General features: G+C 37.7%; 1 protein-coding gene across 1 annotated transcript in view; it reads left to right on the top strand.

Moving 5' to 3' along the window:
* Window positions 1-21,063, top strand: part of CD44 (CD44 molecule (IN blood group)) — a 70,264-nt gene extending 49,201 nt beyond the window's left edge. Inside the window, exons 4-8 of the mRNA XM_063437894.1 lie at window positions 2,153-2,230; window positions 5,555-6,016; window positions 8,865-8,990; window positions 11,830-11,908; window positions 19,095-21,063. Coding sequence (XP_063293964.1) covers window positions 2,153-2,230; window positions 5,555-6,016; window positions 8,865-8,990; window positions 11,830-11,908; window positions 19,095-19,296 — 947 coding nt within the window. The 3' untranslated portion in view covers window positions 19,297-21,063. The remainder of the gene's footprint in view (window positions 1-2,152; window positions 2,231-5,554; window positions 6,017-8,864; window positions 8,991-11,829; window positions 11,909-19,094) is intronic.
* The last annotated feature ends 554 nt before the right edge of the window (window positions 21,064-21,617 follow it).

The following is a 21,617-nucleotide window of genomic DNA, read 5'->3' as shown; positions in this document are numbered from 1 at the left end:
ACAGAACCACCACATGAGCTGGAGTCGTTATGGTACTTTGAGTCTCCCTTTAAAATGCAACAATTAGAACATTATGCCAAATACTTGATTTTTGTGCTCAATACAAAATGTCTTGCATCTTATTTACAATACAGCTCATCATTGTCAGCAAGGTGATCCTACAGAAATTAATTTTTAAATGGTTGTTTATTATTTGTTTTTAATTTAGGGGACACTATAGTTACCATAATAATTACAGTTTATTGCATTTGTTCTGGTGAGTAGAATCATTACCTTCAGGCTTTTTGCAGTAAACACTGTGTTTTCAGAGAAAATGCAGTGTTTACATTGCAGCCTAAGAATACCTGCACTGGCCACTCCTCAGATAGCTACTAGAGGTGCTTCCTGGGGGAGTGCTGCACAGTGTGACTGACATTCAATGTCTCCACCCTCTGCATGGAGACGCTGAGCTTTTCTCATGAAGATGAATTGATTGAATGCATCTCCATGAGGAGATGCTGATTTGCCAGGGCTGTGTTTAGCTTGTGCTGGCTCTGCCCCTGATCTGCCTCTTTCACAGTCTCAGCTAATCCTATGCTCTCCTATGTGAAAGAATTGTGATTGGTTCAGATTCCCACTTCTGATTATGTCAGCCAAGTAGGCAGATCACTGAAATAACTGAAATAAAGGTAAGATTTTGCTATATTTAGGGTGTTTTAACACTATATGGTCAGGAATACATGTTTGTGTTTCTGACCCTATAGTGTTCCTTTAAGGGAGTGGGTCAGTGCACAAGGTGACCCATGCATCAGATTGCTCTCCTAGCTTTCTTCTCATAGGGATTGCTCACAGCTGAGTATATTTCATGTTAGTTTTTATTTTCTAGAGTTTAAAGGAAATTATGTATTAAAAAGGTGGCACATTCTCCCTGTAGTGTCTCCTCTTCTATTATGTGTTCGAGTAGAATTTTTAGCACATTGGCAGCCACTCAAATTTCACGTTAACTCCTTTGCCCTACTCTCATAAAATACTATAGGGGACACAGTCCTGGGCATTATTAAAGTTTCTGTTTTAGACATATCGGGGATACACTTTATGTTACTGTTATGGCACTCGGCAGCACTATACAATGCAGCACAGTCTTTGCCAGACCGGAGGCACAAATAAATGTTGCAGTGTCAATGAGTTTCGAGCGAGTTCAGTACTTTATTCTGTGGTTTCATCCCATCCATTCACGCCTGCTTAACCTCTAATTGTTTTGTAAGCAGCTGTCTCTATAACTCATTTGTGAATAAGATCTCAGGATCACCAGCCAAACAGGTGTGCAAACCTTAACTATTTGCATTAAATGAAAATTCATAAACACGTTCAGTGTATGCAGTCATGCTAGTCCGTATCTATATACCAACACACACCAAGCCCCTGTGCCCACGTACTGTGCCACCGTACTTAATAAAAAAACAGCAGGGGACAAATCTTTTGATTTTATATAAATTTTAATAGTAGTGTTGGATGTCGGGGGGGGGGGAGGGGGAGTGATTTTTCTATTTTTTTTTTTAGTTTCTCTCCATTCAGAAGAGATAAGACAATAAATAATTCTGTTGTTATTAAATAATATATTAAATTGTTATTTTATGGCTTTTCGGACAGGCTAATACCGGTAATTATGAAACACCCATGCTACCCATTGTACTCTGCTATGAAATATGTTAGTGTTTTCCAAATAATAAGATAACATTTTATTTTCACATAATAACTCTAAATGATTGAATTTTATAGGTTAATAGCGATGTCATCAGCATAATGCCATAGGGATATGAAATCATTACTATACAGCTATAAGATTACAATAGCCCAGTTTGCATATACAGGCTTATTGACCGAGGTGATAATTCAAAGTAAATTGCAAGAGAATTTCACATTTAAGGCCAGAGTAGCGGCACTGACAGCTGACTCAGAGAAATATTCCAGTTCGGCTATTTTGACCTTAAATTGAAAAACATTGAATTCTCTCTTCAGTAAAACACCCTGACAATTTCTGAAAAGTTTAGAATTTGTTATGTTGCTGAAATGATGCACGTCCGATTATTACTGTTTAGCAGTCTGCAAAGTCATGTTTTTACAAAAATAAATAAATGTAAAAATTGGGAATATATGCATTTCTTTCACACAGAAACGGAAGAAAAGAATTGCGCCTCAGTCATCCTCTCCAATCTTGACGTTCTTCCTTCCTTCGATCCAAGCGTAACAGGTTTGTAATTTAGAATACTGGCAATCTATTAACAAATTGTATTAAAGTGAAACTGTCACTGCCTCGTTCCTGTAACTCCCTAAATGCAATTGCAGCATTTACTGCTACTTACAAAGTAGTGGAGGTAAGTAAATAAGGCCGTTCCAGAATGCCACAGGCGCACACATGCGTACGGCACTCCAAGAGTTTGTTTGTTTACATAGATAGTATGTTAATGAAAATAAACCAATCTATAAATAAATGTAAAGGAATTTCAGCACAACCAAATGCTAATTTTTAGTTAGCTGCAAAATTGAGATAAAATTGAGAACATGACAGTTTATCTTTAAAAACAATCTGAATAATCAGGAAGGGACTCAAGAACCTGATTTTTGTTAAAGGAATGTTCTAAGCACCATAACTGCTACAGCTTGATGTAATTGTTATGGTGCCATGAGTTATCTGATTTCTCCACATTATATGTAGACAAACAGTTTTAGAATATGTTGACTTCTTACCTGTGGTCTTCTGAACTAAGAGGTTATGGTAGGTCTTCTGAACTCTTGTTCAGGAGATACTGTCAGCTCTTCTGAACTAAGAGATTATGTTAGGTATTCTGAACTCCTGTTTGGGAGATTATGTCAGCTCTTCTGAACTAAGAGATGATGGTAGGTCTTCTGAACTCCTGTTTAGGAGATTATGTCAGCTCTTCTGAACTAAGAGATGATGGTAGGTCTTCTTAACTCCTGTTTAGGAGATAATGTTAGTTCTTCTGAGCTAAGAGATTATGGTAGGTCTTCTGAACTCCTGTTTAGGAGATTATGTTAGGTCTTCTGAACTAAGAGATTATGTTAGGTCTTCTAAACTCCTGTTTAGGAGATTATGTCAGCTCTTCTGAACTAAGCAAAGCTGATCACCCTTAACCAATGATTAAGATCAATGTTAGCTCAGACAGAAAGCTTCCTTTGCTGCTGTAGCTGTATTGAAGGCAAGGAGGAGCCCCCAGTGGACCCCATTCTAAAATGGAATTTACAATGGAGGACGCCAAGGCCAAGGCTCTCCTGACATCAAAACCACTGCAGCATGCTGTAGAGGGTATGGTGCCTAACGTGTTCCTTCAACATTTGTAATAGTTTGTTTCTTAGTTATTTTATTTTGTACATATTGGTGCTATGTAAATGCTCATTGCATCAGTTTACTGCATTTTATACTACAAATGCATGGTGATTTAATTTCTAAGTCAGTGCTAGATCATTAATATGAATAGGACATGTTAAAACTTATATAAAGCAAAATTATATTTTTTTATTTATTTATTTTATTTATTTATACTGACGACGCATTTTGCTTTTAGTAAGTTGTATAATGTGTCTCTGTTATAAACACTAATGACTCAAGTGTTGCTGGTGAAACAAATTGTCCTGTAATTTGAATTACTGGGCAAAGTAACTAATAGAGAAACAGCTTAGGAGCCAAATGAAAGTCACAGACCAGAAGCCCCTATTTAAATACACAGCAAGAACCTGGTATTTGTGCCAAAATGTAATACAATGTTTCTTAGTATGGAACTTCTATAGAGAGAACAATGTTTCCATGTTTTCATTGGTACAAATGATCGAATAGAACCCCCACATCGAAGGTGCACATTAATCAGCTTGACAGAATCACATACTGGGTTATTCACTACAGTAAGAATTCAAAGTAAATGAAAAGTGAATTTAAAATCTAACGACGCCAAAATAACAGAACTGGGAAAATTCTCAACTCTTTAAATTTTAAATTCACTTTGAATTCTCACTTTAGTAAATAGAGTATAAACTATACGCCTCCTCCCCCCCCCCCCCCCCCCCATCCCAAAAAATAAAAATAAATTACAAGTCGCACATAGAAGGCTTATCAATAAATTGCAATCTATTAGTTTGGATTCCAATATTGTTGAATGGGTTAGGCAGTGGCTGAATGACAGGCAACAGAGGATTGTATTTAATGGAGTATATTTGAAGCATGGGCTTTTTCACCGATGGGGTAACTCAGGGATCTGTACTTGGACCCATTCTCTTTAATTATTTTATTAGTGATATTGCAAAAGGTCTTGATGGTAAGGCATGTCTTTTTGCTGATGATGCAAAAAATTGTAACAGGGTTGATGTACCAGGAGGGATAAGCCAAATGGCAAATGATTTAGGTAAACTAGAAAAATGGTCAGAGTTGAGGCAACTGATATTTAATGTGGATAAGTGCAAGATAATGCATCTTGGACTTAAAAACCCAAGGGCCGAGTACAGAATATTTGATAGAGTCCTAACTTCAACATCTGAGGAAAGGGATTTAGGGGTGATTATTTCTGATGACTTAAAGGTAGGCAGACAATGTAATAGAGCAGCAGGAAATGCTAGCAGAATGCTTGGTTGTATAGGGAGAGGTATTGGGAGTAGAAAGAGGGAAGTGCTCATGCCATTGTACAGAACACTGGTGAGACCTCACTTGGGGTACTGTATGCAGTACTGGAGACCGTATCTCCTGAAGGATATTGATACTTTGGAATAGAGTGTAGTCAGGAGAAAAGCCGAGATCAAAATACCAAAGTAAACACAGAAATACAACGCACTCTTGGGAACTAATAACAGAAATTACAACATACCCTGAGCATTCCTTTTATACCCTATGCCTTTAATCTATAGCCATGCCCCCAAAACATTTAAATTTGTAGGTTTTGGTAGGCTATGATGCCGTGTCATAAAAAGGGGCGGGGCAATAGTGATTGGCGTCAGAACCACTGGAGACATGAGAGGGACACAGCCTGGGCAACATAAGGCAGCATAAGGTAATGTGACAAGGAGTTTAAGCATGCGTGGGATAGGCATAAGACTATCCTTGATATAAGATAAGGCCATGGACTAATTAAAGTTTTTAAATAAATTGGGCAGACTAGATGGGCCGAATGGTTCTTATCTGCCATCACATTCTATGTTTCTATGTGAGTGACGTCAAGATTAACACATCACTGTCTAGAAGACATTGTGGGATTAAAATTAGTCAAAATCGAGACAACAATTTTCCGACCAAGCTATTTTTTAAAAAATGTTTTAAAGTGAATCTGTCAAGACTTGTGTTTAGTCCATTTTCCAGTTCAAGATCTTTTACATGTTAGCATATTGCTAGCTCAGAATAGGGCATGATTTAATTTGAATAGAAAGTCCAAGTTCCTTCAAACAAATAAACATATAATATATAATATCTCAGTCTGTTGTCTTATGTTAAAGATGATATATTCTATTTTCTTTGAGCCCTCATGCAAGTTTTCCTGAAATGAATAATATTCCTTTGGTTTGCATCAATCTATAGAAACTATGATTCCTAATGGCGTCAGTGATATGGTAACACCCACTGATTCTGGGCAAGCTTCCTACGTATCTTTTCACCCAACCAATGATGAATTCTTGCAAGAAACCAATGACCCACAGTATGCAACAGATCTTTCCATGTCAACTGAACAACCCGATGATCATTCCTCTGGAGATCGGGAAAGCCAAACATCTCAGGATGATACAACAACCAACCTGGACATGGGAGATGCTGAAGATACATTATCACCTTTAGATGACCTCTTAACACAGGGGACCACAGAGATGTCTTTTATTGATGGCAGTCATGGACATGATGGGAGCCACGGACACCATGCTACTACTGAAAATTGTGAGGAGAGCGAAGGAAATAATCCAGAAGATCCTATTACAGCATCTACAGATTCCGCAATTAACGAAGGACTATATAATGGAAACACTGAAGATGCTACTAGCGAATATGGTAAGATTGTATTGTTCTTTTTGATACAAATTACCTTTATTTAATCATTGTTAGAAAAATCAATAGTGTTTGAAGCAGTCAGAGAATAGTCTTTCTAAAGTAATATGTCTTTTTTATGTGGGGAGGAGGAATTTATTCTGCACAAATAATCTCTGTCATTGGTCCTTCTTCAATTTTTGGAAACTAATATTGTGAAGGATCTTTAGAAGGTCAAGTCACAAACTCTTCAGTATATTCATAATAAAGATGACAAATTTTGTTAAGATGATAGTAACTTTCAGCGGCAATGTCTAACATGACTGGTGGTCAAAATGTAGGTCTCTAGTTGTTTAAGAACTAGAAATCCCTGGGTTCATTAAGACTCCAGCAAGAAGCAAATCAATCACGTAGTTGAAGATCTATGTGAATTTGGGCGTTTATCAGGATTTGAATCCTTTATAAGTAAGAAAAATTGTTTCGTACACAAGTCCTATGAGGATTCAAAGAACCTGCAGCAAGAATTTTAGCACTAAAAACATCTGGTGGGAGAACAAGTGAATCTGTTTTTTGTGTCCATCAGTGCCTTGTGGTTTATTTGCGAAACAGTGAGTAAGAACGCAAATGACTTGCAAAATGAAGGTCAAAGTAGCAGATCTGATTAATCTGATTTTATTGCACTGTAATTTTATTTCTCTAATAATGCTATTTAGGCCTTAAATACTGCCGACTTATGCCAACTCAGTGTTGAAAAAAACAAACTGCAAACAAACCCCCATAGTGAATTCAGAAATTGCCAGAGAGACTGATACAGGTTTATTTTTGTAACTTTCTCTAACGTACGCCTAAAGCAAGCAAAGATTGAGTTTTACAATAGAGTAAAACAAAGTGAATCTATAATAGTGACAATAGTGGGTGCATCATAATGTAAATGCTTGTTCCACCAAGACCCACTCGATACACCCATCGAGCCATTGCACGTGGCAATTTCTTTATAGAGCATGGTAAATGGATGCTTGATTGAACCACGAAGGGTACAAAAGCGGGACTCATTTAAGGGGGCATAGCGGGACTTGGGAAAAAGAAAAGTGGAATTATTATTTTCTATAATTTTTAATATTACGTTTAACAGATATGTGTGATGTTAGAAAAAAATAATCCAGGATAAGTAACCAGTATATAACATTTTTGTGACTTTTGGCCAGTATCACCTGGCAGTTATCAAAGGGATTCAGAAACCTTTTTTTCTTCCACTAACGCCACACCGCAAAATTCAGAAAGCTTTGTCGTCTTAAATTTTCACAATTAGGCTTGTGATATTGAGTTTAATAGGCTGAAGCTGCAAGGTTAATAGTAAAAATGATTGGCGCCTTCAAGACTTTCCCCGATTACATCGCAGGTTGAAGTTTACAGAAAGCGAAGTGACGTGACAGATGTTTTATTATTAAGCTATTATGTTCCATAATGATAATGCAATGTGTGGACCTCTAAATGGGCAAGTCAAGTACTATCCACCTGAGTATCTATTGTTACCGATTGTTGCTAGGTGTATTTTAGCTTCTGTGCTTATTTGACCTTTAAATTGTATAAATGATTAACAAGGAATCTTCATAGAATCTTTAGCCTTAGCAAAACAAACATGTATCTATAATCTATAATGCTGGAGTGTTATACTATCTAGTTAGCTTGATGTCCTTCCCCCCATGGAATTATTATTATAATATTTTTTTTTTTAAATAATTGTATTCACCGTATTTCCCTTACTGCAACTTTGTCACCATCAACTTTGGCAACTCCTTCCCTGGCTGAGACCATCAATATTGATCTCGGCCAATTCAATGCTTCCCTATGGGGCTTGTGCACAAGCGCAGAAATCGCCACGATGATACAATTCAAGGCTCGTCGGCAATCGTTAATGTCGACAAATATCAGATATGTGATTTTAGTTTTTCAAATAGTTATTAAAAAACTAACAAACTGTGTTTGCACCTTTAAGTTAGCATTGAGCATATGGAGAGGATGAAACCTAGAAATAACATGTCAATTTAACCTTCTACAATGTAATGTGTGGACTAAACTCTAAAAACAAAGCATCACATAAAAAAGGTTCTAGATGATTTTATGTTGTTTTAGTCAATGTGGTTACTTCCAGAAAAGTGTCCGTTATTCTTTAAGTAAAAAGGATAATGGAAATCGCACTCTCCAAGCTTCCAAGGTGCTTAGGACCCGAGGATGGCCATGTCTCCCTTCCAGATATAGAAAATAAATATTAACCCAGGCACTCAAAAGACAAAATAGCAGTTTATTTAAAGCAAAACAACAGCAACGTTTCAACCCAGCATGATCTTTGTCAAGTCCCTGCTGGGTCGAAACGTTGCTGTTTTGCTCTAATTAAAGCTGCTATTTTGGCTTTTTATCCTTTTATTCCTGGATCACAATTTAGATATTCTTTAACCCCTTAAGGACACATGACATGTGTGACATGTCATGATTCCATTTTATTCCAGAAGTTTGGTCCTTAAGGGGTTAATCGACTTTGCGACCTGTTGCCAACTATTTGTGAAATGAAAATGTAATTTTGAAGAACATTAAAGGTGTAAGAGTTACGAAGAATCTTTCCTAAGTACTTCTTTGTAGTTTAAAGACAAATGACTGTGAGTATTGTTGCTTTGAAGCTGTTATACATTCGCACACCCCAAACGCATTACGCTTCTAAGAAAAGAGGGATGTTAAGGTAGAAAAGAGGAAAATAATTATTTCTGCCCTAAAAAGTGATTGTTTCTCCTAAATATGGACACTTGTCAGGTTCATAATTTGTAAACACTGTATCACATTGCTGTGTGCTAATATCATGTATATAACCATTTTGCAGATGATGGCTCTAAAGGAAGTGGTGTTCCAAAGGGTGGGAGACGTGGCAATTCTGGTCAAGTGTTATTGGAGGATCCTTCAAATGCCACCAACAAACCCAAACAACGGAGAGGATCTAGGGTGCCAGGTAAGTGGATTGATCCCCTCTGGGTTAAGAGAAACATCACAAAGGCATTGGTTAAATTACAAAAAAATACCTTCCTAGTTAAGGCCTTCTGTAATAAATGATATGACACTTACCTGGAGCCCCTGAGTGCCTGTCCGCCAGTCTCCTATTCTCATATATCTAAATTGGAAGTTCCCCATCCATAAAATATAATTATATACATATATATCAATGTCATCCATATGTGGATACAATTCGCCGCCTGATAGCCTTGGCTGATGTGCTCAATCAATTAATTCCACCCAGAGATAGGATAGGAACTTCTACATTAGTGAATTCTGAAAAGGACCTCGTCCAGAAAGTCCAAGGGACCTAGGTAAGTGTCAATCTGTTTTTTTGAGCATTTAACATAGATAGCACCAAGATACTCCTGGTACCATAACCACTACAGCACTCACTAGACCTAGAACGTTTACACTCTCCTAGTGTAATGAAAATAAACATATTATTTCCTAACAATGCTTTTTGGTGCGAATGGAAAACGCATCCCCTGGTTTGAATTTCTTGTCCATGATTTATATAAAAATATGTTTACACTGCCATTCGTACCGTTATGTAAAGCAGTCGCATTTATATAGGAAGATACTGGAGGCAAATATTACAAGCTGTTGGCTAGTCCAGATCAAATCCAGACTTAGACTTTGATAAATCACATTTTTTCTAATTAGTAGCAGGAGAACATAGTCCCTGAAATGACTCTCCCTCCCACAACAGCAGAAAGCTAAACCCAGATCTCTCCTGAAACACGAAATATAATTTTTCCTGACAGAGTCAAACAGTATGAATAGACCTAGAAACAGACAAACCTCTGTGTTCCTGGAATGTAGCTCAAATGCACCAAAGGTTTCTTTATTAAAAACATATTTTGAGAGGAATGCAAAGTGAGAATCCTGTTTTATGCCCGTTTAGAAAGGGCCGTGGGAATCCCAATGGTACATTTTATGAACAAAACAATATTACAACACAATCTTTTTTGAAGACTAGGTAATTCTACATTCTGAAGAACTATGCATCTGTCAGTTAACTCCAAAATTACCGCAATCATTTCCAAGTAGACACGTTTTGGGCTCAGAGCCGGCCTGTCCATTGCTCCATTGGTGGAGCCATGGCTCCAAGCGGCACTTTCGAAAAGGGCAGCATTAAAGAAATCAGCTGTATGTGGCCCAGATTACCTTTTAACACATATATATCTAGATAGATAATAGAAGATAATAGAAGATAGATAATAGAAGATAATAGAAGATATGTCCTGATGAAAGCTCCCTAGAGGAGCTGAAACGTTGATTTTTTGAGCAGTAAAAACTTTGGTCAAATTCCTTGAGTGCCGGTCTTCTTCTATTTTCTACATTTGAGCTACCAGAGCACCAGGTATATTATTTTCTTGTTTGGAGTGCAGGGGTTTACTATATCCTTCGTATCTAGATAGATAGATAGATAGATAGGTATGCAGTTCCATGGGCCTCTTCTGCCTTGTCCTGTGAAAAGATCTAATTTTCCATCTCCAACAAGATCAGCTCCTCTTCTCCGTTTGTTGTCATGGCAATGCTCCATGCGGCATGTGGTGCATGCCGAAGACAACCTGCAGCAACGCTCATGCGGCTCACTGATCCTGTTTGAAAATTAGTTTGAAAATTTGAAAATTAGAGCTCTGGGACCGCTCTTCATGGGACAAGTTGCTGTGCCACCGAATCACCAGGAACCTTTTAGTAAAGTTGAAGGAGTAGATAACAACCTTAGAGTGTTTACAGATGAGAAGAGTGACCTTAATCAATATAACAGTAGTGCAGGGCTGCGCCAAAGTATATTAGGATAATAGTGTGGACTAAAGATTTTAAAAAGCATATAGATAAAACATATATATATATATAACGTGCAAACAAGTAGTTAGTAATTGGGATGTTGCTATTACATATAAATAGTCCAAAATGGTTCAAGGTTGCACTATGGCGATACATGTCTTTTAAGGGGCTTTTGGTGATGGGGTGTCCTCACTGTTTATAGTAATCCGATTGTTCTCGTAATATGGAAGACACAAAATAAAAAAGACCGATCGTATAGAATGTATGGATCAATATGTGTGAGAAGAAAGATATATATATATATATATATATTCGACTCACATTTAAAAGAGCTATAGCCAGCTCGGGTGTGACGGGCATACATCGGAATGATCCCTGCTTATAGGATATATGGTGATTGCACTTTATATATATGTTTTATCTATATGCTTTTTAAAATCTCTAGTCCACACTATTATCCTAATATACTTTGGCGCAGCCTTGCACTTCTGTAGTTTGTGTCTCCCATTCTCATTCTAAAAGGATACCCTCTGTTAGGCCGATGCCTACTCACTTTTTTTATTATTAGTGCTGACCTCTTTTATTTTTTTTTTTTACATCTTAATCAATATGTAGTATAACAGGATCACTTTCAATGAATTGAAAATAAAAGTCCTTAGCTTCAGGAGAAAAGGATATCCACAATTTCATAAAATTATTGTCAAAAAGATTCTTTTTTTTTATTTTTTATTTTTTAGATTTGTTTAGATTAAATAGTCTGGTGTCTGATGTCAAATTGAGTAATAAGACAGTGCATGCAATGACCAGCCTAGATATTGAGCTTCCTAAAAACGCTAAATATTGCATAGAAAATCTATGGGCACCTGCATGGGCACTGGAGAACTGGTTATGTGGCATTCACAGAGAATTCATCTACACTGGTAGATAATACAATGTATCAACCCAAAATTGTAATATCCATCTATGCAGTTTTAAGTAATGTTTTTTCCTTTTATTTTCAGATTGGTTAATCGTGATTGTTGCGGTGGTATCACTGGGATTAATACTGTCAGTTTGCATCGCACTCAACACTCGCAGATTGTAAGAAAAAAAACAAAAAACATATTCCTATTATAACTAATATGTCGTACAAACTGCCAGTAAGACTTGTACAGATGTTGTATTTTATTTTCTGTAATGTACACCTAAAGCAAGCAAAGGTACTCGCTGACTCTCTATAAGTATAATTCAGTGTTACAATATCGTAAAGCAAAGTTTACTCTAGAACAGTAACAATAGTGAATGCATTACAATTTACAGGCTGATTACCCCAAAACCCACAAGTCATTGTATTGTGAGATTCACCCTAAACATGTTTTTTTTTTTTTTTTTGCCATGGCAATACAAAACTCACTTAATATAGGAATAAAGCTTTATTGTTATTAAAACGTTCAGTCTGAAATATCAGAATCATGTTGTCCAGTACGAAAGTAAACTACTAAAGGCACAGTCATGAGACCAACCTTGGTTCACAAACTAGACTTTGCATGCTGGGATAGCCTAAATAAATTAGAGGAATTCACCACATCTGTTTGATTGGTTATTTGATACAAACGTTGTAATAAATGGTAACTCCCTATTGGAGACTCTTCTGTGCTAACTTTCGATGTAGTTTGAAAAACATAGATAATGATGCAGTTTAGTGATAGAACAAGGGGTTTGGTAGTTTACTCACAAAAATGTTAAAGGGCTACTCTAACCCTTTTCCACAAATAGACTTCGCAGGCTTACAATGCCCTATTGGGCATTGCTGTTGGGTTCCCCTTGAAAATCTAAAAAAATAAAAATAAAGGAGTTACAACACCAATGTTAAATATAAAATACATTTATTCCACCTGTGTTGAAGAGGCAATGTTTCAATCCAACCTCAGGGTCTTTGTCAAGCCTTTTCTTTTTGTTTTGTACCTTTGGAACAGATATCTGGGCTGCTAAAGTCACGTGTGCCGGAGGTGTAACTAGCCTCCGGCACGCAAGACAAATAACTCTGAATGTGCAGCATTTCAAGTTGAAACACTACACATACTTCTACCATAAACACTTCAAATCACTGAAGTGGTCATGGTTGCTGGAGTAACCTTTTAATTGCTCAAAACTGACAAGGAAACTGCTCAGATTTTTTTCCATCTTGACTGTTGGCATAAGATTTGTGATTACCTTGCCAGTTACCCTCAATTTCTGATTTAATAAGTAAACTCTTTATTCTCTGACCTTGTATCTATAGAAAGTTTTTTTACTGGAAAGAACAAATGATTTTGCCAATTTTTAAGTATGATTAGTAGGCCAATATCGGCAATGAGGTAGGAAAGGGACTGCTTGTATATTTTTTGAATAGGAATCACATTGAACTTAAGAATAAGTTACTATGTCATTTTGGGAATTAATGATAGTTTATGTGACAAACTCCCCTTTTTCTGTGAGTTTGCCATGGGTTTTGGAGGGGCCTGTTTGCCAGCCTCCTACCCTGTGACTATGGGCCCTGCAATATACCTTGCCCAATACACTTTAAAAGGCACCATGTAATGTAAGTACTTTTGTACTCCCCAAAGAGAGACCGACTGCTGGCCCTAATTCCCTGGAACTGTTTTGGGCATGAAGCCATGCTGGCTGCCGGTCAAAAAGAGATTTCCATAAAACTTTTCAACCCCTGCTCTGATCTGGGTGATTTTTGGATATGTTGTTCACACACATCAGAGCTATCCGGGGATGTTATGTTTTGGGGTACTTTCTTAACTTTGTGAAAATGTGTTTTTTATGCTTGGAGATAATTTAGTTACTTACAGGAGTTTACTTAATTATCTTACAAGCAGAGGGGAGGGATTGTGTGCTGTACATGGGCGTGTCACAGACTGTATGTTTGTTCTGATTGGTTTGTGTCCTTTGTGTTCCTGTGCCCCCTTATCAGGTCCAGGGGGTGTTCCTCTGGCCTGGAGAATTGTATAAAAGCCAACCTGAACCATTAAAGCTCAGCTCATCTTGCACCTGCATGAAGTTTCGGCTCATGTTTGGGGGATTGGAGAACTACACTCTGGGGGATTGCTATAATCACTATACTCCCCTGAGTATAATCTCTTGTAAGAGCTTGTTCCTGCTACGCTTAGAGAGGTCTACCCACTGGAAGCTGGATCCTGGTCAATTTGTGGCGGTTCGTGGGGTTTGCAGTAGTTATGGTGTTCCAGTGCAGTGCTTATGGTACTTGTTAGTACTATGAAGCAGAGATTCACGGAGGTACCCGGTCGGGGTGCCAGGTGGCCCGTCACAGTTTATAAAAGATATTTGGCGATTTATGGTGATTTCATCAAACATTGATCAGATATCTTGGAGCCTAATATACACAGTTAAATAGCTGAAAAGAGATATGCGTCCATCAAGTCCAGCCTTTCTCTAATCTGTTTTTGTTGTTGATCCAAAAGAAGGCAAAAAAAACAGTTTGAAGCGCTTCCAATTTTGCAACAAACTAGGGGGAAAAAATCCTTCGTGACCCCAGGATGGCAGTCAGATCTATTCTTGGATCAAGAAGTCATTACTCCACTAATTAAAAATAATATCCTTGAATATTCTGTTTTTGCAAGTATTCATCCAATTGCTGTTTAAATATCTGTGTAGACTCTGATAAAACCACCTGTTCAGGCAGAACATTCCATATCCTTATATCTGAAGCTCTCTTGCTATATAAAGGAATACTTCCATTTGACATTAATAATCAGAAACCCCTTTACAAATGCATATAGGTTGAATACTGCCTGATTATAAATGGCTTGCATGTTAGATAACGCACACAAGGTTAGACTTGTGTGTTCTGCATTTACAGCATCAATAAACTTAGCAATTTAGAGAAAACAGATTATTTAATACACAAGGGAGAAAAGGTGTTGTCACAGCTGTATTCTGATTGGCTGAATTTTAACCAATCACAATACCGCTGAAGTTCAAACCATGAACAGTGAGTATTAAATGCAGGGATTAGATTTGAACTATTGTCAGCTTTGATGTGCTATAAAATTTATGCACATGGAGCTATAGAAATAGCTAGGTCCCTTAAAGGACCACTATAGGCACCCAGACCACATCAGCTCAATGAAGTGGTCTGGGTGCTAGGTCCATCTAGGGTTAACCCTGCAACTGTAAACTATAGTGGTCCTTTAACATTGACAAATATCTACAAACGTCTCTAAATGTGCTTGTTCCTTTAAATCTGTCTAGTGAGAGTGCATATCACATTTCAAATGAATAACTCCTATCACATCTAAAACACAGGTCACAATGTCCTTTGACTCAGGCCACGATATAATGTGTAGTCCCAGAGCCGAACTTTGCTGCCATTTTACTACTGCTGTGAAAACGGTCTAATGGACAAAACAGAAAGGCATTTAGACATCAGAGCGAGCGCTGCACATCTGGAATCTGTAGAGCACACAATTCCTACATCTTGATTGGAAACATGCATCCCCTCTGGAATTGCACAGAAGGGTTTGTAGGCTGGTTAGACTGACTGAGTGGGGGATCGCCTGGGCTCTAAACAGATTGGCGGTGAATACTATTTGGTCAAGCTTCCAGTTCTGCTGCCGAGTTGTCAGAGTTTCAGAAAATCTCAGAAATCATTAGAACGACTGCGCAACTTATCGTGAGAACCTAGTAATGATTGTTTTAAAGGTTACGGTTTTTTCCTAGCTTGGCTTTTTTTGCTTAAAATTTGCAATCCCTTGTTGGTTTTATACCATTACAAATATAGCAAATAATCCGACAAGATTATATTAATAAAGGCTTGGCTGTTAGTATTTACCTCAATATATGCCAAGTGTAGTCATCAAATAGTTGTTTTTGTCCTGGTCTCTCAAAAAGAAATTAATCTCTTAAAAAAAAAAAAAAAAAGACTGTGGCCATATATTTTACATTCCACAGTCCCTATAATTACAAGCATATTGGTGCATAGTGTAACCCCTGAGTGCTTTCTCAGCTCTGACAGTGGCTTTGCAAACAAATTATTGCTTTAAAGGGACTCTCCGGACTCCTAAAGCACTTTCGTTTTGCTTAAATGCTTTATGTGTGAAGAGTGTGTCCTCTTTTTTTCATTTTGCAAAAAGTGCAGCTTTCATTAGAAGTGTACAATTTTATAATTTAACCTGGTTACACCCCCTTGGCTTTCAACCAGACAACAGATCTTGTTACTTCCTGGTTTGTTTAGCTCAGGGGAACTAAACTCAAGGGGCCGCAATTGCTCAGAGCACCTGCCTTGTAAAAATGTCTCATTGAGTTGCATTGGGAAGACTGTGATTGGACAGCCACAGAGAGTCTGGGCGTGGTTAGAAGGAGAGGGTTTGGGGTTTGCAAAGCCTGCAGAAAAGAGATCTGCAGCTTTTACAAACTGTTATTAGATATATCCCCAATGGAAAAATGCATAGCTAAATGCATGTAAGTTTTAATTTGGGTATATCTACTAAATAGTGATTTTTATTTATTTTGTATTATGGCAGTGGAGTGTCCATTTACATTTGCCATTCAGATCCAAGTCAGGGAGACTGGAACAAGATCCAAGGTTGACTTTGTCCATTTTGTCCAAGTTTTGCATGTGACAGATATAAGGCATGTGAATAATTTGGACTGAAGTCATGTTGTTTCCATGAAAGCCGAGACATGGACCCCACAAACAAGGACCATGGGTCTGTCGATAGAGGCCCCAGCCTAAATCACTAAACAGTGTATCGGGCTATGTGGAAATTGGTAGCAGCTGTTTACAGAACAGTTCCACTCATCCAATGTGATAAGTGAAACTGCTCGCAGGGATAAACTGCTTACCCCATAAACCTGGGAACACTTGAGGATTTCATCAGAGTACTCTGGAATGCTGTCTAATTGTTACCAATTACAGCCCGATAGTGACAGAGGACTCCAAGCAGCTACAATACTCTTTAGTTATTGCATGAAACCATCTGTTACATCTAGTTCTTCCTGGGCGCACATCACGGCTTCATGCTGATGGATAGCTCTTGAAAAATGATGTCCTGCCTTGCTTCCATGTGCTACAAGAGGGAAACTGAGAAATGAATTAAGACCATTTAAATGGGATCCTTAATTTCTTTCCTTTATCATATGAATTCTACATGCTGTATGGCATCACTTTTCATGGTTTGTCCATCAGAGCAAAATGAGGCATGTCCCCAGGAGCCTACAACGGATCTAACCATTCAAATTCTATTGCATGCACTCTTGGCGTTTCTGAAAAACGTCCCAGAAGAATTATAATTTTCAATGCCAAATGAGTGGGCAATGATTCATAAAGGAAATATAGTTAATAAACCCTTGACAAGAAAAACAACCCCACTACTGTATGATATAAGGCTATATTGCTTTTATTTGTTGTGCGTTGGAGCAATATATAATGATTTTTGGCTCTGGGCTAGTTATTGGGGGGTGGAGACATGTGACCACCCAATTTAGAAGAACGTGGAAAACCAGAAACACTTTTAGTATTTCATGTCATGCAGGCACAGATCCTGTGCAGTTGAACATATGTCTTGCATTTGCAAGTATGCTGGATTCAGAGAGGAACGACTTTGGTTCTCTGTCTGCAAGCAAAGCCTTTCACCAGCCCCTAGAGCTCAAAAGTATTCTCAGAAACCAGAGGGTTTTTTAGTGTCCATTTATTACCCCACTGTTCACCATTTGATTATTAAACATTAGCACAAAGAAGGGTCATTTTTTTAGTTTCCTCATTTGTCATGTTGTGCTTTTGGTTTTGCGAGTGAGTGAAAAGTTTATTGTACTGCGTCAGAGAATATGTGAGTGCTTTGAGAAGGGTTTTCTTCCACACTTGGCATGAAATTACATTTAATGTTTGATGTTTTTATTGTTCTGACCCATGAAAAATATATATATATATAATTTTTTTACCTTTTTTCTTCTGGTTGCAGCTGGTCTGAGAACATGTCAAGTTTTTTGTTTCCATTTTTTGTTTGTTTTCTTTCGATGATCAGTGTTAAAGAGAGTGAGCATCAGCGTTTGCTGGGGATATATATAAACAAGTATTTTTAGAGAACCTTTATGTAAAATATATGGGACTCGCTATTTTTGCTTTAAGTTATCCAGTACGTCTGCACAGATGGGGTCTGCCGTTGTTTTAACCTCATCTGTATATTTTCTGAAAATGTAATTTTTACCTGGATTTCAACTGCTTTAAATGTCAATAAGGCAACGGGAATTTAACTGTAGCTTAGGAAAAGGAGGTAGTTGGCTCCTTCCAGCACTCATTACTTACTTTCTATATAAATACAGGACTTGGAAAAAAATAAAAATGGGTAGGACCCATAACACTGACTTTTCATTGTGTGGCAAATATTAATATAAAAGAGATTTAGGAATTGTTGATGTTTAAACAGTCCCATCAAATACATTGTTTTCAACAATAGATTACTGCCAACCAATTACATTTATTAGGTTCAGTCACAATAATTTCTACAATTGTGAAATAAAAAACGCGTGGGGGAGTCACTTTTTATTGTAGACATGTGCAACCATAGCTCTCATTCACCTTAGTAGTTAACAAACTAGTTAACGAACTACGGTAGTTAGCAGACCTAAATAATTCATCAGAGAGGAATCCCGTGGCATATGAATGCTTCATATTGCAGGGCATAACTGTGCTACCTGTTGGTATGTGGAAGTGATATCTGTGCTGAATGTTGGGTTGAGCAACCCTAGTATTATATGCCTGGGGTGTCTAATGTATTAAATACATAGTTTCAATGGCAGCGATTACCTGCCATTTGCAAATCCAGTAGGCAAATAAGAGCTGTGGTTCAGAGAAGTGTTTATTTTTTGTTCTCTAAAAAGTATAAAGGAGCATTAAAGGAATAATACATTGTGGTTGAGAACAGAGGGACAAAAAGTGAAAATATGAGTTAAAACAAGCCTTAGGAAAAATATAGGACATTTTGCGGGAAAGGGATACATTGCTGGGGAAAGAACAATCAATGGCATTGGTAAATGGGCCTTTGTTGGTAGTAATTTTGTATCAATGGTCCTAAACCAAACATTGGACACCATCTCTTATTATATAACCGTTAAACCTCAGAGCTAAAATAACCCAACTTAGAGATCGTCATCTTCTGGATCCACATACATATACGTTTTGTTGTGTTTTTACTAGAAATGACAGATTATAACTCATTGTCCGGGTAGAACAAAACTATATTGCCCACGATAATGACTCTCCCTGTTGGTTTCTCCACAGATGTGGTCAAAAGAGGAAACTGGTGATCAATGGTAAGAAAGCATCTGTAGAGGATGGTGGCATCATAGATCAGAATGGAGATACGGCAAAATCCCAGGAGATGGTGCAACTAGTCTCCCACGACCCACCAGAACCCAGTGTTACAATGACCAACGAAGATATCAGAAACACAAAGGATGTGGACATGAAAATTGGAGTCTAGCTGACCCCATTTCCCCAGAAAACTATTGTGGTGTTGAAGCCCTATCAGAAAACAAGGAACTTGGACTGAACACGAACACAGAAGACGAAAGAGCCACTGGCTGTTTCATAGGATCAAGAGTTGCTTCTATTTGTAAATTTTGCATGTCAGGCCAACTAACAAGTGGTTGGCCAACATCGGCATAGACACTCCTAACTGCTCATCACGTCCTGAATAAAACTACAGTCGGAATTACACAGTAGGAGCAGAGGGAAGGTCAGAAATGTGCAAACTAGGATTTCAATAGAACTTTCAATTTTCTAGATCAGGGGCAGGCAAGATTTTGTGGATTAATTCTACCACAATGCTTTACCAGCATTATGGCTGTAAGAGCATTAGGGATGACGTAGTCCACAACATCTGGCGTGCCGAAGATTGCCTACCCCTGTTCTAAATTATTTCCCAAATACGTTTCCCAAAACGAATGTATCTGTCGGCTATCCATTACGGCCTTTCAATACCCATAATGCCCTCATGTAAATATGGGATTTAAATTGTGCCTTGAAGGACATATCACTGTAATTCCAGATACTCATATACATAATTAACAGTGGGGTAAAATGATTTAAATTTTTTTTTTTTTTTTTTTTTTTTTAGGATTCTGAATTATGTGGTGTTAGGGCAATTAGTAAGTGGGTAACATTTAAAATAAGCTTATTTTCTATGCAAATACTATTTAAGAATAATAGGGGTCCACTGATTTATATTTAAAAACAATAAACTAGTTTTTTTATTGTACTTTTGACTACTTATAATTTACTGTTCTAGCCAGGGTTGGCCAATCACATTTATAGGATGATGATTTAAAGGATTATTTGCTGATTGAGTAACCAGCTAGAAAAACGTGGAACGTGACAGACGAATTGGAAAGCATGTCCCGCAGAGCAGCGTGAAAGGTTATTTCAGCTCTGTTTTGTCCTATATTATCTCCCTGGTGTAGGTCACTGGAACTTGCTGGTTACTGAATAGATCTCTAGAATAAAATATTCCTAAATCCAACTATTCACACATCTTGCGGTTATTCACTAAACAGAGAATTGTAGGGAACTAAAAGCCATTTTGCAACATTAAGCCTAAAAGTACCTGAGCTGTGACTGGTTGGAAAGGTTTTTTTTCGTTTTTTCTCCAAATAAGCAATTTTGAATTAAATGTTGCAATTAGGTGGTTACTGCTGTTGATGCTGCAATATTTTAGAGGTTTGTGTTTTCTTTCGTGTCTACTTCTGTTGTCTCATTAATATATGTACCTCAAAAAGACACTGTAGACACTGTAACTGTGTCATCTTATTGCGGTGGTTATAGTGTCTGGAGTCCCCTGGCGCCATCGTTCCATTCAGGGTTAGACCGTTTTTACAGTTTTCGTGCTAAATGAGAGTTCCCAGCAGCCCATCTCCTCTGTGTTGCTTTGCCTTACAAGCCCATCTTAAACACTCCAGATGGTGTGAACAACATCTCCCATAATCCTCTTAAAACTACAATGCTGGCAAAGCATCAGGGGAGATGTAGTCCCCTATATCTGGAGTGCTGAAGTTGCCAATCCCTGCATTAGCCTGAGCAGCTATAGGTAACGGGGATTGGCAGAGAGTGTTAGCTGACCACTTTCAGAGTGCGCATGAAGGTATGAATTGGTATGGCTAGAAGGAAGTTTGTAATCTCTGCCCTGGCACTATTATCAGTTCAATGGGATGAAATGGTTATAGAGCCTACAGTGTTCCTTTAAGCGCCTTTGGCTGATTTCTTTGTAACAGATACACTGTATAATGCAATAGTGCTGTACACTACACATTGTAGTGTTAATTCTAGACTGACTGGGATACAATCCTTGTTCCACCTTTCTAGAACTGAATAGAATTTCTCCATGAGGTTGAGTGTTCTACATTGTTATTTCTCAGAAATGCCCTTTTACTCTCTCTTTACTGTTGCAGCAAAGAAACAAATAGTTAATTTCTGTTTCTCAGTATAATAATCAAACATTAGGGGCTGACATATTGGACTTAGAACAAGTCTATAGGTAACACAATATTTTTTTCAAGCAGACCTTTCAGGTAAGGTTGAAAGATAAGCACAGACCCTGTATTCCCATTGGCTGTACATGAAGAGTGCTGCCCTTTGTAACGTTTACACAGTACAGAAAAAAAATGAAATCATCAGTTAAGCAGAGTCTAGTAAACGCTCTTCAATATCTGATTGATTTCCCTGTTACATCACCCGAGTGTTACCAACAGGGCAATGCTTTTCATGTGCTGCCCATACCCATGTAGACATGATGGCAGGCATGTACTA

The sequence above is a fragment of the Pelobates fuscus genome, chromosome 12 (genome assembly GCF_036172605.1).
Source record: "Pelobates fuscus isolate aPelFus1 chromosome 12, aPelFus1.pri, whole genome shotgun sequence".
In the NCBI taxonomy this organism is placed as follows: Eukaryota; Metazoa; Chordata; class Amphibia; order Anura; family Pelobatidae; genus Pelobates; species Pelobates fuscus.
Note: the sequence above shows the minus strand (reverse complement) of the source record. Positions and strands in the feature narration are given on the sequence as shown.